The sequence below is a fragment of the Etheostoma spectabile genome, chromosome 18 (assembly GCF_008692095.1).
Source record: "Etheostoma spectabile isolate EspeVRDwgs_2016 chromosome 18, UIUC_Espe_1.0, whole genome shotgun sequence".
Lineage (NCBI taxonomy): Eukaryota > Metazoa > Chordata > Actinopteri > Perciformes > Percidae > Etheostoma > Etheostoma spectabile.
In genome coordinates this window covers 16995328-17014086 of record NC_045750.1, presented here as the reverse complement: position 1 = coordinate 17014086, position 18759 = coordinate 16995328, and the positions used below count along the sequence as shown (strand labels likewise).

The window sequence follows — 18759 nt, the reverse complement described above, 5'->3', positions numbered from 1 at the left end:
CAATGAAACCAATCAATCAGTGATTAGGACAGAAAAAAATATTTATTGGTTAAAATAGCTTTTCACAGATACAATTAATGAGTTTTTGTTTTGCTTTCATGCACTTACACTGTACAACAGTGGATCCCCATAGATTAGCATTGTCTGAATTATGGCAACAAATGACTATTGCTTCTGTTCTGTCAATGGAAGACATCTCTCACAGAACCAGCCAATGTCACCAGTGGTCAGATGTCTGGTATTATGCACTGTAGTGATTTCTGTGTTATAAAATAAATTAGTAACATGTGATCAGAAAACTCCACTAACTGTGAGCATCATATTACATCTCTATCACCAAGATCTCAGTGCAAATGCCATTGTAGCTGAAAGATCCATGACACATGTAAGTACCGACAAAATGATGCACAAATGACAGAAGAAAAGGAGAAAAAAAAAGAAGTCCAAATTGAGATTTATACTAGTGTTTGGTAATTGTGGAGCTACATTGGCATACATTTTAATATAACTGACTAAATATTAGTCCAGATCTATAAGCAGTCTTCTAAAAACTCACATTTTTATTGTGACACAGTTAGCTGGATTTACAGTACTAAATATCTATTTCTCAAGCAGCAACGGTTACACGGAGTCTGAAAAACAAAACAATACCTACAAAACAGAAAAAAAATCATTCACTCAGATATGTAAAACACAGATAATCATTCTACTGTATTTCTCTACAGCCCGCAAAAGATGAAAAAAAAAGATAACACAGTAATAAAGCCTTTCTTAATGGAAGCCACATAAAAGCAGAGCAGAGTTTGCTGTGTCACAGCAGCCGGAACAATCAGCCCTGCCACTCTCACAAACACCCCAAAAAAAGACATTTAAAACAACAAAATAAAAAATAAAAACATAACAACACATAAATTCAAAGTTTACCAGGAAATAACAGTCTATGCTGACTGACAAAGTTACTAAAGAGAAAAAAAATGTTTTTACTGTCAATAAATATACAGTTGGTGGGGAGCTAATGTAAGATGTTTTCTGTGAGTAAGAGATTCTGGATAGTAGTCATTTTTTTCCTCTTAGTGGTAGGTGTCCTACAGATGCTAAGCAATAAATATTCACTACAACTGATATTACGCATTCTCCATGAAGTCCAATGCAAAGGATGAGACAAGTGGTAAACACTTTACATGTAGTTGTTCTTTTTCTGGACGATAACAATAACTTTTGCTGTGACTGAAACTGGGATGGGATAGTATTGATGTAAGTGGAAACAGAAGAAAATGGATTAATAATGTTGATTCATAAGAAAATACAGCTATATAATGCGAGCAGACTGTTAAAGCAACTTAATGCAGGTGTGGTCGAGTCCATCAAACTAGCTTTCAATGCAAAGGTACGTGTGTGTGTGTGTGTATGTGTGTGTGTGTGTGTGTGTGTGTGTGTGTGTGTGTGTATGTGTGTGTGTCTCAGCAACCCATACTCTGTTTATTACATCATGGATTTTAGGTTCCTTTTCATACTTTTCCTGTTGGTTAATGCTTCATTGATGAGCTACACACAGCTTTTTAATAGTGCCCTCGAGTGATCACACAGGACTGTACTCACATGAAAAACAACACCATGGTTCATGTGTTCAAACAGCTATTTTGACCTATGTTCATCACTTTCCTCTCTCAGAAGCTAAGATGGAAGTATTGTGACATCATGCTGCAGTCCTAGCTCTTGGGGGACAAAGAAAGGGAGTGACTTTAACACTGGAGACTCTACATCCTATCTCCTACCAAAACTAGGTCTATGTTATCCATGCAGGAGACTAACTAAATAGTTGTAGTTACCTTCCACATTTAGGGGTGGCAGATTGATTCACCTTCAACTTACTCTTTCAATTCCACATTGCATGACATAGATCATTTGGGCTTTACTTTTCTTTTGATTATTTAACAGGGACAATGCTTAATGATCAACAGAAGAACAAATACAATTTAAACCAGAGTTAGCCAATAATTCTTATTTTTGGCTAAACTGGTTACATGTTAAAAGACACAACTAAGAAGGCAACCTGTTGTGTAGCTGTCACCATACCTTTAAAAACCAGCTAGGATAGTGGTAAGTAATATGTTGTCACCAATAGGAAAAATAGCAGAAACTATAAAAAGAAGAAAAAAACTGAGTTTTCCTTAAATTAACCAGACCAAGCACATTGACCAGTGCGGTCATCTGTTACACTTCTGTTCTTCTAAAGCTGGGTTAGCTCCACTAAAAGATTATGGTAAAAGTCATTGAAAAAAAAAACATTTGCAACTTGTACCTTTGACAGTGTTACATAACAAGTTTAATGTCTCTTTGAGTGACTAAGAGTCTCTATTCTGAAGACAGTGATTGAGGTCAGCCCCACCTCTTACATGAACCTATGGGATGGAGTGTTTCCTGATTCTCTGGCTGAAGCCACACAGAGGTGGGAGGAGGAGGAGGAGTAGGAGGTGGAACCAGGGCTTACACGTCCAGGTCGTCTGGCCTGGCTCGGCTGCTCATCCGGCTACTGGCCCGGCTACACGGCCTGGCGTCCATCAGCGCCAGTGGCTGCATCTCATGTCCCGCTGTTGAGGAAAGTTTCTTATGCTCTTGGGTGTCATCTGGGAAGTCAAAGGCCTGTGCATGGGAGTTTGAAATAGTGCTTCCTGCACCATTCTGGCCGAGCCGGTTTTGCTCTGTGGAGTAGTTGGCCCAGTTCTGCTCATTGGCCTGCTTATTGTAATTGCGGCATGAGCCGGTTCCACGCTCCCCTGTGGCCAGTTTGTAGCCTGGGGGGGACATGGGTGAGAGTGGGGCAGTCGGGGAGGAGCAGCCATTATAGTAGGCATACTTGGTTGTGGACAGGTCTTTAGGGGTGGGGCTCAATGTGCCTGCACTAGGGTAGAGGATGGGCGGCTGTTTGCCCTTCACACGATCTTTGATCCTCTTAAAAAACACATAGAAAAGCTCGATGACGTTGAGCAGCAGGGACACCAGCGAGACCACCAGCATGAAGATGATGAAGACCGTCTTCTCTGTGGGACGGGACAGGAAACAGTCCACTCTGTGGGGGCATGGGGACCTCTCACAGGTGTAGACTGCAGAAAGGCTGAAGCCGTAAATGTACCACTGGATGACCAAGAAGCCCACCTCGAACATTGACTTGAAGAAAATGCTGACTATATAGGTTCTGAGCAGGGCCCCTTTCATCTTCACTTTGCCATGCTCCTCAATGCCATACTTTAGCTTTTTCATCTCAATTTTCTTCAGCGGGATGTCGACATCGCCGCCGTCGTTTTGCACGGCTTTAAGCGCCTCCTCTTTCCTGTTGAATTTCTGTTCCTTCCTGTTCAGGTAGAACACATGAGCCAGGTAGAGAAGCGTGGGTGTTGACACAAAAATGATCTGGAGGACCCAGAAGCGGACATGGGAGATGGGGAAAGATTTGTCATAGCAGACGTTCTCACAACCAGGCTGCTGTGTGTTACATTTGAATGCAGACTGCTCGTCTCCCCAGGCAGATTCCACTGCAGTGCCCAGGACCAGAATCCTGAAGATGAAGAGGACTGACAGCCAGACCTTCCCTCCGGCAGTAGAGTAGGCCTGGACCTTGTCCAGCAGACGGCCCAGAGCACTCCAGTCCCCCATTCTCAGGGAGTTTCAGCTGGGGAAAAAAAATAAATGAATAAACAATGTTAAACTGGCAATAATTTACAGACAGCAGCAACTTTTAAAGTAACTTTTCAAAGCAACATTTAACTTTTAAAGCTTTTGAGTTCAGGTTGACACAGACTCAGTAAAACACATGTGTGCATAAAACAGTAGTTTGAATGTATAGAGAAGGTTGGCATCCTCAGGATTTTTGTCATTTCGCATTTTGGCAGCATTATGTGATTGAACAGTATCGTTATTGAAGGAGACAAAACTAGATGTTTCATGACGCAAGAAAGCAAGCTAATCCAATTACTGAGAGCGGCGGCAGAAAACACATTCGGGTCAGTTTATGCAACACTGCCCCTTAAATCCAGGCAAGGATATGAAATAAGAAATTTAATTTGAATCATTACATCAGGGGTTTTAACGTTTTTCAGGCCAAGGGCCCCTTAACTGAAAGCGAGACAGAGCAGGGACCCCCTACTACATATATCGTATAAAATTGAGTTGCATTATAAACTGGACCTACAATAATGTGTTTGTAAAAGCCTTTACACATACCTTTTTATGGTGCATTCAATACTAATATAAGCTTTTTTTCAAAGATGTTTTTTTGGGGCATTTTAGGTCTTTATTTTAGGACAGCTTAGAACTGAAAGGTGAGAGAGTGGAGGGAATGACATGCAGCAAAGGGCCGCAGGTCGGAGTTGAACCTGCGTCGAGAACTAAGCCTCTTTATATGGGTGCGCTCACCCAGGTGTGCTACCCAAGCGCCCAAATATATGCTTTTAAAATAAATAAAAAATGTTGGCATATTCATCATGTTTTTATGTTAAAATGTGGCACAGTGAATCCTTAAGCTTAACTGTATCTGTGGATGGCTATCTATAGGCCACATAACTTTACTAATAATATGTCAGACTCATGTGTATGTATGTTTTCAGACGTTTACTTTTTTTTTTAAACCATTGAACAATGATGCAGCTACTATATACATATATGTATTTTTTTTTAAAGATTATTTTAATGGGCATTTTCAGCCTTTATTTGATAGGACTGCAAAAGATGAACGGGAGAAAGAGGGGGAATGACCCTTGTTAAAGATCTCTGCATGACATAAAGAAAATCTTTAAGAACAATCTAGTATTAATCAAACCATTTAATGGTTAATAAAATCAATTAATCAAAAATGCTTCCGATTGAATTGAAAGAGACAGTTTAGGAAACCCTAAAGCACGATCGATCAGACAGATGATTCCATCATAGATCATATCAAATCATGGCCCCGCAGCGATTCTTTGTCAACCCCTCCTATAAAGAATGATGGGTGAAACAGGGATGTGCAGGAAACCATAATAACCTAATATTAAAATGCATTATGCACAAAAACATCTTAAAAATAATTATAACATAAACTGCTCTCTTAGGGAAAAAATATTCACTTGGTCAGTGCTAAAGAAAAAAAAACTCAACATATTTCAGTCATGTGAGGGGATTCTACCAACAGTGCAGCACTTATAGCCTTTTTCTCTCAAAATAAGAATTGTGTCAAAGTGCATACATGTAAACAACTCGCATTGGTTTTTATCTCTCTACTTACTATTGTCCAGTGACAAAAGCATCTGCTCAACTACACAAGGTTTAAAACTCAGTCCTCCAATTTCTTACTAGATGAGCAGGAGAGAAGAAAAAAAAAAAAGAGGCACACAAAGCTGGATCATCAGCTGACTGAGCTTGTCTGATTTCAGAGAATAGGAAATCTCCTGAATGCTGTGTCAGAAGAGATGTTCAGAATGAAGTTGCAGGAAGAAAAAAATAAAAAAGTCCCCGTGCTGTGTGATTGTGAAGTGTGTGTTTGTGTGTGTGTGTGTGTGTGTGTGTGTGTGTGTGTGTGTGTGTCAGAACGAACAGTGCAGCTAAATCTTCTCAGTAAGACCCGTGGCGTGCTTCTTTTATCAGTGCTTACAGGGAAAAGCCCTGCAGATACACAGAACATGTCCTTAAGGATGATCAGCCTATTACAAAAGTATGAAACTAGCTCCCTTATGACAGTTTACTCCTAAACCACTGGACATCCCACTTAAACTTACACTTTTATTTCACTACGATGCAAATAGAGTCACAGTTAGAGCACGCAAAACACGGACTACTTTTCTCATCCCCTGTAAAACTACCGCCCCCCCTGGCTGTCTGCTGTCGACGTGGTGTTGATGCAAGTCTCAAAGCTTCAGGACGATAGAAAATTACTACCCAGCTGCTCTGCTACATGGCCGGATTGTTGTTAATGTGAATTAACACACTCCAACAAACCATAACTGAAATAAATTGCTTATATTTGGTGCAAATCTAACAAAAAGAGGCCCTTAAAGTGGTCTTTTGTGACTTTTTGGGGGTCTCGAAGGGGTTACCAGTGGGTCCTCAGCTAAATTAACAGCGCAGTGTGATTTTTACCATGGTCTAATAACAAACCACGGATTGTAAACAGTTTTAATCCGGTTTTCACTTTCACCTTCACACCCAAAACTTTCCATATGAAATCATTAGTCATCAGTAATCTGATGGAGATTTGTAGACACCAAAGTGGATCTCCCCCCCTCCCCAACATGGAAATAGCTAAGATGAGCTGTAAAGGTTAGAGCAGATCATATGAGGTGAATGAGAAAAAGCTTCCAACAGATAAAAACACTTTACCACAGAGAGCGGGGTCTAAATGTGGAAAAGTAGGAGCCTCCAGTTAAATCCACATGGGGCCAAACTAACCACATGCGCCCTTCCTTATCTTACAATCAACCACTATATCCCTATGACCTGGGAAACATACCAAATGCCTTGACATACTGTAGCTGTCACCTTTATGTATGCGGAGAGTCAAACATAAAGAGTCCAAATGGGAGGAAAATCATGAAAACAATTTTGTTGTCGTTATTAAACAGAGAATATCCCGCCACTTTCTACATGACTGAGTTTGTCTGGTGAAAATGAGCAGGACAGAAGAGAACAATGGGCTCCGAAACAATGAATTTCCCAGCAGACCTCTGGGATCTTACTAAAAAATCTGTAAGGTTGTCTTCAATGTCAAGTCACAAGGATATGAATTCAACAGCTATTGAGTATTACAGTCAGTTCTCTGGTGTCTTGGGTGCATTTGCTCGTTTTCCTGGCTTATGGGAGAATCTTATAATTTAAAACGAGCTGTACTTAAGTAAAAAAGTCCAGGGGAGAGACCTGTGGCATACAATGCAGCCAGCACAACAGCAACATGACGTTTTGGATTGGAAAACGAAAAAAAAAAAAGGCAACGCGCTCAGTGCGCCTTACAGATGAAGCTAAAATATATTCAATAAATCAAACAACGTTTACTCTATAGTTTATCACATGTTGCTCCCTGTAGTTGTAAGTCCCGAAAGGTCTTTCTAAAAGTTTGATAGACGAAAGAAGGAGCCAGACAAAATGAGCGCTTTTACGAACAATGAAGGAAAACGTGTCAAACTTTATAGAGCGCACCGGAGTCTTCCGACTATTTCTAACGGGCCGGTGACGGGGTGGAAAGGGGGGGGGGGATAGTTACTTCAGACCCGTTATTTTACAAATCTAAGAGAAAAAGTTGCTCTAACTTACCAAAAAGTTCCAGAGAGAATGAAGAGGGACCAGACGGACTTTCTCCGCCACTTGTAGAGAGTTGAAATCCAAGTTTGGGACCAGGAGGGAAACTGAGTGGAACTTATCAAACTTTCCTTTTAACGGAGAAGTTACAGTCACCTGATCTCTTAAGACCAAAGCCGCAGTCTGCTGGGAGGAGAGAGAGAGAGAGAGAGAGAGAGAGAGAGAGAGAGAGAGAGGAGAGAGAGGGAGGGAGGAAGACAGACAGACAGACACACACACACACGACGGCTATACCAGGCTTCAGTGCCTAAACTGAAGACAACAAGCTTCCTTTTCTATTCGGGGAAGATAAAAGTATGCTACGGCATGACTAGCAAATTAATATGTCTTCTTCTGCTACAATAAAAGGCGAAATAAGTAGGCTACATTGTTAAGCGCCTGGGGAGCGAACCTGGTAGAGCGGGCGCCCATTTGCAGAGGCCGAGTCCTCGATGCAGCGGCTCAGGGTTCGAGTCCGACCTGCGGCCATTTGCTGAATGCCTTCCTCCTTTCCTGTCTATAGATGTCCTGTCGTTTAAAGGCTAAAATGCCCCCAAAATATCTTTAAAAAAAACAAAAAGTAGATAATTGTATATATTATTATTTTTTTTTATTTTTTTTTATTCTTTATTATTATTGTTTCAACATACTTTTTGAGGGGTGCACACAGTTGTTTATTATCTGCAATAATATAATTATGCCTTTTACTATTCTATCAGATGTATTTACTCCTTGTTGTTTGTTAGAATGGCTGTTATTTTGGCAACACAGTTGTGTTGATAGTGTTATGCCAATAAATCAAACTGAATTTAAGAGAGAGAGAGAGAGAGAGAGAGAGAGAGAGAGAGAGAGAGAGAAAGATTTGATTATACATATATTAGATTTGCCATACACATAGATTTATAAAATGATATAAACCCATCCTAATATTGTGTTGATGTCCAAACACAACTGTTTGATGTGTTTTGTCTGATGCTTTGGATATAAAGCTCCTTGAATTGATAGAGAGGGAGAGAGAAAGAGAGAGAGAGAGAGAGAGAGACAGAGAGACAGAGAGAGAGAGAGAGAGAGAAAGAGAGAAGACTAGCTGTGCAGAAACAGCCAAGGTGTGTGTCTTCATTGTTTCCTTCAGAACAGATCCTCTGTAAGGAGATCTGAAACCGATCTGAAGATGCATGGCAGTTTCATCTATATTGACAATACAGTAGTTGTAACTGTCAACTACTGCAGTATTGAGGTACTTTAATTGACTTCTGACATCTACAGTTACTGTGCATATTTAATTTGATAAACAACACTTATTGCCTTATTAAATAGAATGCATTGTGACAGATTAAACTACCCAATGTAATTATTACAGGATTTAAATGCCTTATTCTCACTTGTTTAAACTGCCTTTTTTCTCATGTTTGTAATTTTGTGTTCTTAGGTCTTTTTCATTTCCATTGCTATGTTATGTATTTTTCGCTTGCACACTTTACTGTTACGGGTCTTAGTTTAACGATGTTATCATGTGAAGCACTTTGTGACTGTCTGAAAAATGTGCTATATCAAATAAAGTTGATATTCTTATACTATCGGAGCTCTTATGCATTTTTTTCATTTCTTTCTTTCTTCCCTACAGTGGTATTATTTTGGCATTATTATTCTCTTAACATATTAGAATTCTCTTGTGATTTAAAAAAACAAAAGCCCCATGTTTCAGTGATTTCTTTTGATGCCTTCTCATGCTCTTTCACTTTGGAATGTTATTATTATTAACCATAATTCAAGCACCATTTCTAAAATCAAACTTAAACGTTTCACAGTGAACGGTTCTTCTCTATTATGTAACTTTCCATTAAAACACCTGGGTCTCCCACCTTCTTGATGGGCGCACAGCACCACCTAGTGGTGGAAATATTGCAATGCAGGTGAATGCATGGGGACGCTAGTGCACATGTAGTAAAACACCTTTAAACAGACTGGACATGTCTCAGGGTTTAATAGGGCTATTAGCTTAACAAGAGGAATAAGAGCACAGGCCACTGGCCACACACACACACACACACACACACACACACACACATGGTCAGTACTCTCTGAAGTTCCCTGTGGGTTTAATGATGCCATGTAAGTTTCATTAGATTTGTTCATATTTCTACTTCTATATTTCTACAACATTTCAGTATATATATATATATATATATATATATATATATATATATATATATATATATATATATATATATATACTCTTAATAAGCAGTAAACTGTATGTGAAGCTTAACTTACATTACATTTAGGGATTCCTTTTTTTATACACTTTGTTTATTGTTTTTTTTTGCACAAATTGACAATACAGTTACCCTGCTTGTGAATGACAGTGAAATTATATACAATAAAATAACAAAATTGGATGTGTGACAAATAAAAGTAATACAGACAAGCAAAACAGTCAACAGTCTGCCTGGTCTTATTGATGATTTCCATCTTGATAATGTTATACATCTAGCCAGTGATGTTCCAGCAGCTATAAGCTCTGCTTGTAGCTTAGATAAAGGTAGTACATATCCTTGACCTACCACTACCGGGATTGCTCCGGTGCTGATGGAAAATCTGCCGGATTTCACTCATTTAGGCCAGATATCTGTTACCTTGGGCTTAATTTGTGTTGGCATTTTAAACTCTGGTGGATTTCTGAGGACTATGGTTGTGCAATAGCATCTGGCGTGATAACTGTCCCAGTTACCTCTGTCAAAGTGTTAATGAATGCAGTCTAGTAGGTGGGAAAAGATGAACATGACCAACACATATGAATGTGGTTTGCTGTTGTCTTTTGACATTTTTCACAAGTGGTCAATATTGTTATTGTTTTGTTTTTTATCCTGTTTTTTTCATCCTGTTTTCTGATGTTTCTCCGTGTTTCCTCCCTAATCTTGTAGTGGTTGTTCCTGTCTTGTGTTCTACTTGAGTGTCTGTATGTTCTGTTTCCTGTTTTATTTGAAGTCTGGTCTCTGTCCCGTCTTTTCTTTAGTTTTACTTCCTGTGTCTTCCTGCGCCTGTGATTACCTGATATTTTCCACCTGTTTCCCAGCCCTCTTGTCACCTGCCTCTTGTTATCTTGTTACCCTGTGTATTCAGTGTCTGTGCGCCCCTTGTCTCTTGTCAGATTGTATTGGTACTGTGCCTGTTGAGGCCGGTGTGGGCCGTTGTCTGTCTGTCTGTCTGTCTGTCTGTCTGTTTTTGCCTTTCCTTTTTCCCCTGGACCTTTTGGTGTTTTTGCATTTTGGATTTTGAGACTTTGTTTTGCATTCAGTGGATCCTGTGTTTGTGTGACTTTTGTTATTTTGTTAAAAATAAAGCCTTGGAGCTCTCTCCTGCCTGCCTGCCTGTCACTGCTCTTGGGTCCTTTTTCGGCTCTCATAACAAATGTGTGTGTGTGTGTGTGTGTGTGTGTGTGTGTGTGTTGTTTTTTTAACACTTGGGCGAATTCTTGTTCATTAAACTGATGTCTAAATGTACAATTTAGAAAGTCTAACTTTGTTAATTGAGTGCGGTGAATGATTTTGCGTTGGATCAACCCATGCTTGTCGCCAACAGATGAATTATGCACCGGTTTAAGAATATACCCCAAGTTTCTTTGAGATGGCCTCCCCTAAATCCTCCAGAGAGCTTTTAGAGTGTTTAGAGAAGTTGAAGATAAGCCTAGAATATGATGGTAATGTTTTATTGAAGGGCTGTGCATTCCATTGATGTGACACCTGTCATGGACAAGTTTTTTCTTTTTTTTTTCTTTTTTACTTTTTTTAAGTGTCATTCGTTAAATTGTGACACTTTTAATGCAAAGTTAGCATTGTCCAAGATGTCTCTGTCGTGACAACATGCCATTAACAAACACAGCAATCTGTTATAACTTGACATTAAAATAGACAATACAACCTGTCAAGTGTCTTTGTAAAGACAATTTGACATCAACTTAGACAACAAAACCTCATCATAAATGTCAAGATCAATTGTGTCCACAACAGCTGACTGGGCACTGGTGCTCCCATGATTACAATCTTCAGCTGTACTCAATGGTTTGGTCTCTGATTCATTTAAAACTAGCTTCTGTTGCTGATCAGAATAATCGGTCTGTCTCTGCTGCCCTCCTTTAGTGTCAAAATGTCTGTCCATTTAGTCCTGTGTCAGATTCTACTTTGCAACATTTTGTGCTTAGGTAATAACACAAAATCCCAAATATTGACACTGTGTAAAACTTACCAACAGCAGTGGTCTCAAGGTCTTATTCCTTAAAGTCATAAACATTGTTCATGAAGTCTTTCCATTTTCCTTTTTTTTGATTCACGTGAAAAAGCAGTTCTTTTGCACGAGACGTAAAGTCTTTTTTAGATGAATCCTTGGTTATGTCAAGTACCCGGGTGCCCCCACCAAAGCGATTTCTCACTTGTTTTTCCACCCTAACTCAAGTCTTCAATGCATGTTTAGATGGATCAGCTCTTGCTTCTCTTGCGGGCCAAGTTTCCTGTTCAGATTCCTTACTGTGTCTTGCTGTTGCCGTCATTCTCTTTCGCAGCATTTCAAGAAGGGACATCTTTGAGCGGTTGTCTTCTCGTTTTGTTGGTCCAGGCAGTATTGCCTCGCAGAAATCCGCATTCACTGGTAAATAGCGTGCAAGGTAGGTGTCCTCTATTTCTCTGATATGTGATGTGTTGCTCTGTGAAGACATTAAATAAGCAGAGCTAGCTTTAAATTCCTAGTTTATGCAATATTTATACTTTTATAAATAATGTTATGTGTTTTCCAAAAGTATATTTTAACATTGAAATATCACAATTTACACTAAGACATTTAGCTACTGTAGGCAACAATATGATGCATTATTACACATTTAAATGTAATTTTCTTACCAAAATTAAATCTTATTTGGTAACACTTTCCCCCTGTATAGTACCCTGAAAATCCAGAGTTCTTGCGAGAGCATAATTTGAATTTGCTCAGCAAGTTACTATGGCATCAAGTAATGTGGCTCATTAACAATTCCCTTGTAGCCGAGCTGCACCAATCACATCGGGGTATCTGATAAAGGCGGGCCAGAGACGAGGTAAATGGATGACAACAGCCGCTGCCACGTCAAAGTTATTAGTAAACATTGCAAGATGGCTACGGATGAACACCAGTTTTTATCTAAAAGAGGAACAGAAGACGCCGCTCGAATTGTTCCTTTACAAGAAGGACGTTTTTGCTGTTTTGCCGTCTGGATACAGCAATAGTCTAATCTACCAGTTAGCTCCATTAGTAGCTAAGCACATGGGGCTCTGGATACATAACTTTGTGTGTTGTTGGGATTGGTCATAGTGTTATCCAATTGCGCGCAGTGAGATTTTCAAATCCACGCTTGGTGCCGCCCCTCGAGATGGGCGACTTTCATTACTCAATGCCAGACCCTTAATCCTTTTGGATTTGGGTCTGTATTTCCAGTCTAACTGTATAGTGCATTATGTGTACATTCTTGGATGAGCTTGACTAGTTATTAATTGCAATACCCATCAGTCAACTTCTAAAAACTAGTCAAGAGCATCCACAAGACACTTGACCTCAAAATTAATTATCAGTCACACTCACATCTATAATACTTTATGACTGTGGATAAAGCAAGTCAGAAAACATAGTGTGTGTTTATGAGTTTAGTCATGAAGCATTACATGTAGTAGAAATCACTATGAATATGCTCATAATACACATAAACATATACACACACACACAGTATACAGGGGCGCCTTTGGCTCAGTGGTAGAGCGGTCGCCTGCCAATTGGAAGGCAGTCCCATGTCGAAGTGTCCTTGGGCAAGACAGGAGTGTAAATGTGTGTTTATCTGATGAGCATGTGGTACCTTGTACAGAAGTCTCAGCCACAGTGTGTGAATTTGTGTGAATGGTGAATGGTTCCTTTGCAATGTAAAAGCACTTTGAGTAGTCGTTAAGACTAGAAAAGTGCTATATAAGAACAGACCAACATGTTAAAAAGTTGCAAATTATTCAGTCCCGCTGTAATTAGTGCATCTTTGTGTCAGTAGTTGGAAACCATCCGTTGTAAACCTGCATGAGACTTTCTGTGTTTTCCTACAGCTCCAAATGTTGTCTCCAAATCGGGTCACAGGGACCCGTTCAGTTTATTTGACTTTTGCATTGTCCTTTGGGTCCCCAGGACGCACGCTTGTTTCATTTCATGTCACGTCTACTACTGTGGGCCTGGTCCTTCGGGTCCCGGGGACCCTGGCCAGTATTCTATAGTATTTCTCCACTACCGCAGCCCCAGCCTTCGGGTCTCTGGGACCTGGGCCAGAATTTGATTGTGTTACTTATCTACAACGGCCTCGGGTCTCTGGGACCTGGGCCAGAATTTGATTGTACTCATCTATCACGGCTTCGGTCTTCGAGTCTCTCGGACCTGGGCCGTAATTTGATTGTATTTCTTTACCACCGTGGCATCGGCCTTCGGGTCTCTGGGACCCGTCCTGTATTTGTCTACCAGTGTGGCCTCGGCTTTCGGTTCTCTGAGACCCGGGCCAGTATGCTATAGTATTTTTCTTCTACTGCGGCATTGGCTTTTGGGTCTCTGGGACCCGGTCCAGAATGTGATTGAATTTCTCTACTACCGCGGCATCGGCCTTCGAGTCTTTGGGACCCGTCCTGTATCCAACTGTAAACCTCTACTAGCGTGGCCTCGGCTTTTGGGTCTCTGAGACCTGGGCAAGAATGTCATTGTATTTTTATACTACCGTGGCATCAGCCTTTAGGTCTCTGGGACCCATCCTGCATTCAACTGTATATCTCTACTACCGTGGCCTTGGCTTTTGGGTCTCTCAGACCCGGGCCAGAATTCTATAGTATTTCTCTACTGCCACGGCCTCAGCCTTCGGGTCTCTGGGACCATGGCTAGATTTGCCTTCAGGTCTGTGGGATCCTGGCAAGATTTGCCTTCGGGTCTCTGGGACCTGGGCCAGTATTCCATTGAATTTTGTGTTGAATGAAAAGGGGAAAAAATACACCCAAAGGCTTGACCTCCGTCTACTAAACATTTTTATTACACACACATACAGGATATATAGACCTTTTGCACTTGTCTTGGTAGCCAGGTGCAAAGGCAGCATTGCCCGTCGTTTGACTCTGAAATTGAAGCTGCATCAGATTATCGTCAGCGGGCAAGCTCGCAATGTTTCCGCTGAAGTACAACTACGAGAAGAAGAAAAAGTACAAAAGAACTGCGACGAACATGAGCACCACTGTGACTCTAATGGTTGTGCGTCAGAAGAGGACCAAGAAAAACACGACCACGCCAGAGAAAAAGACTACTGTTGCAACAAGAATGAAGGAGAAGACTACCACGACGATGTTAAAGGAGGAGAACGAGTAAACGTAGAAGAGGGTGGTCAAGAAAGACCAGAAGACGAAGAAAAAGCGAGCAAAGAGGGTGAAGGAGAGGGTTGTGAAGACACGGGTAATGAAGACAAGGAGTACGATGAGGTTAGTGAAGACGAGACTAGTGAAGATGAGGAGTATGATGAGGATGACGACAATTCAATTCATTTCAATTCAATTTTATTTAGTATCAATTCATAACAGAGTTATGTCAAGACACTTTACAGATAGACCACACTCCAGAATTTACAAGGACCCAACAGTTCTAATAGTTTCCTCCAGAGCAAGCAACGTGCACGTGGCGAGGAAAAACTTCCTTTAGGCAGAAACCTCGTCAGACCCAGGCTCTTGGTAGGCGGTGTCGACGGGCCGTTTGGGTTAGAATGAAGAGTGGCAATAACAAAAATAGAAAAAATTAGTAGTTTGTAGCAGTTCTTTGTAGTAGTTCATGGCATAGCAGGACGCGTGTCGGCATACAAGGCACAGCAGGCTAGCAGACGTAGCAGGACGTAGCAGGACGTAGCAGGGCACCGCAGTGTAGCAGTTGAACATGGCATCACAGACGTGTAGCGGGACCATGGCGATAGCTGCTACCCTGATTTCGGAGCCTCTCGGATCCAAGGGAACATGCTGGGGAAAAAAGAACATAAGGACTCGGGAATGACCCCCAGAGCTAGTTGTAACAAGCATTTCTGGACATGGATGCACATAAATGAAAAGATGGAAAGATAGAGGAGAGAGGAGCTCAGTGTATCAAAATAAGTCCCCAGCTGTCTAAAACTATTACAACAAACCAAGAGAGACGGGTAAAGAGAGCTCCAGCCCGCCGGGCCAGAACTCTCCCCAACCGATCGGGCTGTATGCCAAGTCTCCTTTAGTTCTATTATTCTTGATTATATGATAGATAAATCTGAAAACTATGTGACTAACTACTACTCCCTAACATATTCAATTCTATGCCCTAACAAGTGTATCAAAAAGTCCCAAGCTGTCTAAAACTATTACAACAAAACCAAAAGAGACGTAAAGAGGCTTCAGCCCGGCCGGCCAGAACTCTCCCCAACCGGATTGGGCTGTACCAAGCTCTCCTTGTTCTATTATATTCTTGATTATATGATAGATAAATCTGAAAACTATGTGACTAACTACTCCTCCCTAACATATTCGATTCTATGCCCTAACTAGTGTATCAAAATAAGTCCCAAGCTGTCTAAACTATTATTACAACAAAACCAAGAGAGACAAGGTAAAGAGAGCTCCAGCCCGGTCGGGCCAAACTCCCCCCAACCGGATCGGCTGTATGCCAAGTCTCCCTTTAGTTTATATTAAGGATAGATAAATCTGAAAACTATGTGACTAACTACTACTCCCTAACAATATTCGATTCTATGCCCTAACTATAAGCTTTATCAAAGGAAGTCTAAGCCTACTCTTAAATGTGGAACAGTGTCTGCCTCCCGGACCCAAACTGGAACCTGGTTCCACAGGAGAGGAGCCTTATAGCTGAACGCTCTGGCTCCCGTTCTACTTTTGAGGCTCTGGAACCACAGTAACCCTGCATTCTGGGAGCGTAGTGCTCTCCTAGGGTTGTAAGTACTTATCTCTTTAAATAAGGAATGTTGTGTTTCAAAAGACGGCAAAATTGAATGGTCTTCAAACGTATTATCCCAGTGGCCATCGACTTCATCGCTGAGCCACCAAAAAAGACACAGATGAACAAGACGGGCTGCTGACCCCCACAGTCCTTGGAGAGCCAGTGGCACGGGAAGAGTGGCAGGACCATTTTCTGCGCCACAATGCTCCTCAAACATTTCCACTCCTACTCAAGACTGCTGCAATTTGACGACCGCAACTCAAGAGCCGCCAGACAAGCCTCGGACAAACTGGTGGCCGTGTGAGACGTGTGGGACGCGTGGGCGCAGCGGCTGCCTCGCCTCTACAACCCGGGCCCTGACCTGACCATGGACGAGCAGCTGGTTCGCTTTCGAGGTGGGTGTCTTCGCCGTGTGTGTTCTTAACATTGTATCCCTTTATTATTTCAGGTTGTTTTCTAATATTTTGTGTGTGTGTGTTTTTCTTCTATTTCCTCCTCCGTCTTCTTCTTTTGTCTCCTTCACATTTTCATTTTTTGACAGGCATTCAAGGTTGATGCTCCTTCCGCCAGTACATGCCCTGCAAGCCTGCCAGGTATGGACTCAAGTCGTTAGTGGCCTGCAACGCCGGCCCCAGCTAAGCGTGGAACATGCAGCTCTACACGGGCAAGTCCGTGAGCTGAGTGTCCAAGAGGAATCTGGGCGTCTGCATGGTGATGGACGTGACCGAAGGCCTGAGGGGCCCACGCAACTTGACGTGCGACAACTTTTTAAATTCAATTCAATTTTATTTTATTTACATAGCTCTAAATCCCAACAACAGTTATCTCTTTTCATAAAAGAGCAGGTCTAGACCGTACTATGTGATCTTATTACAGAAACCCAACAGTTCCCACCAAGAGCAAGCACTAGGCGACAGAGGCAAGGAAAAACTTCCTTTAAGAGGCAGAAACCTTAAGCAGAACCATGGGTAAGGGTGGGCGGTGATCTGCCTTGACCGGCTGGGGTTGAGAGAGACAGAAAGAGAGAGAGACAGACACAGACAGACAGACAGACAGACAGAGTGAATTGCAGCAGAGGGTGTTGAGCAGGAACATGGAGGCAGCAGATGACTCCAACCACAGATCCAGAGCCAGAAACACCTGCAGTAAGCGATAGGAGGAAAGAGGAGAGGGCAAGACTCAGGCGGCGAGAGAGCACAAGACTCCGGAAAAGGGAAGAAGTCATGTTAGTAACATGCATTAATGGAATGAGGTTGCATACAGATGGAGAGAAGGAGGAAGAGAGAGGTGCTCAGTGCATCATGGAAAGTCCCCAAGCAGACTAGGCCTATAGCGGCGTAACTAAGAGATTGTTCAGAACCTTCCTGAGCCAGCCCTAACTATAAGCTTTATCAAAGAGGAAAGTATTAAGCCTACTGTTAAATGTGGAGATGGTGTCTGCCTCCTGAACCCAAACTAGAACCTGGTTCCACAGGAGAGGAGCCTGCTCTGGCTCCCGTTCTACTTTTAGAGACTCTAGGAACCACAAGTAACCCTGTATTCTGGGAGCGCAGTGCTCTGGTGGGGTAGTAAGGTACTTTAAGATAAGATAGTGCCTGACCAAGAAGAGCTTTGTAGGTGAGAAGAAGGATTTTAAATTCTGTTCTGGATTTTACAGGAAGCCAATGCAGAGAAGATAAAACAGGAGAGATGGGATCTCTTTTCCTGGTTCCTGTGAGAACACGTGCTGCAGCATTCTGTATCAGCTGAAGTGTCTTTATGGACTTTTTCGAGCCGCCTGATATTAAAGAATTGCAGTAATCCAGCCTAGAAGTAACAAATGCATGGACTAGTTTTTCTGTATCATTTTTAGACAGAATATTCCTGATTTTTGCAATATTACGTAGATGAAAAAAGGCGGTCCTTGAACTTTGCTTTATGTGAGAATTAGGTGATGCCATCCAGAGTAACAATCTCTTTGGATAATGCGTCATGGAGGTGCTTGGGCCCCAGAACATTAACTTCAGTTTTATCTGAGTTTAACATTAGAAAATTACAGGTCATACAGGTTTTTATATCCTGAAGGCACATTATAAGTTTAGCTAACTTATTAGTTTCATCCGGCTTGATCAATAGATATTTTTTGAGTATCATCTGCATAACAATTCAAGTTTATGGAGTGTTTCCTGATAATATTGCCAGAAGGAAGCATATATAAAGTGAACAAGATTGGACCGAGCACAAAGACTTTTGGGACTCCATGACTAACTTTGGCGTGCATGGAGGATTCATGGTTAACATGTACAAACTGAGATTGTGGTAGATCGAGACTCAAACCACCTTAGAGCAGTTCCTTTAATGCCAATTAAATGTTTAAATCTTGATAACAGGACATGATGGTCAATTGCATCAAATGCAGCACTAAGATCTAATAACACCAGTACAGAGATAATTCCTTTGTCTGATGCAATAAGGAGGTCA

The 18759-nt window shown here is 41.4% G+C and overlaps 1 protein-coding gene and 2 long non-coding RNA genes across 3 annotated transcripts in view; 1 reads left to right on the top strand and 2 right to left on the bottom strand.

The window, feature by feature from the left end:
- Nucleotides 1-23: 23 nt before the first annotated feature.
- On the bottom strand, nt 24-7507 carry gja1b (gap junction protein alpha 1b). Its single transcript, XM_032543082.1, has 2 exons — nt 7279-7507; nt 24-3670 (listed from the first exon to the last, which is right to left on the bottom strand). Exon 2 carries the CDS (start codon nt 3652-3654, stop codon nt 2488-2490), a length of 1167 nt encoding a protein of 388 aa, XP_032398973.1. The 5' UTR covers nt 3655-3670; nt 7279-7507; the 3' UTR covers nt 24-2487.
- Nucleotides 7508-11632: 4125 nt separating this feature from the next.
- Nucleotides 11633-18759, bottom strand: part of LOC116706328 (uncharacterized) — a 29776-nt gene continuing 22649 nt past the window's right edge. Inside the window, exon 2 of the long non-coding RNA XR_004336205.1 lies at nt 11633-12001. This is a non-coding gene — a long non-coding RNA (uncharacterized LOC116706328). The remainder of the gene's footprint in view (nt 12002-18759) is intronic.
- LOC116706329 (uncharacterized) overlaps nt 11884-18759 on the top strand; it is a 16508-nt gene continuing 9632 nt past the window's right edge. The window contains exons 1-2 of the long non-coding RNA XR_004336206.1: nt 11884-12003; nt 13076-13077. This is a non-coding gene — a long non-coding RNA (uncharacterized LOC116706329). The remainder of the gene's footprint in view (nt 12004-13075; nt 13078-18759) is intronic.

Bases quoted from the DNA above. Each gene is read 5' to 3' on its own strand.
- gja1b (XM_032543082.1), bottom strand. From the start codon at position 3,654: ATGGGGGACTGGAGTGCTCTGGGCCGTCTGCTGGACAAGGTCCAGGCC.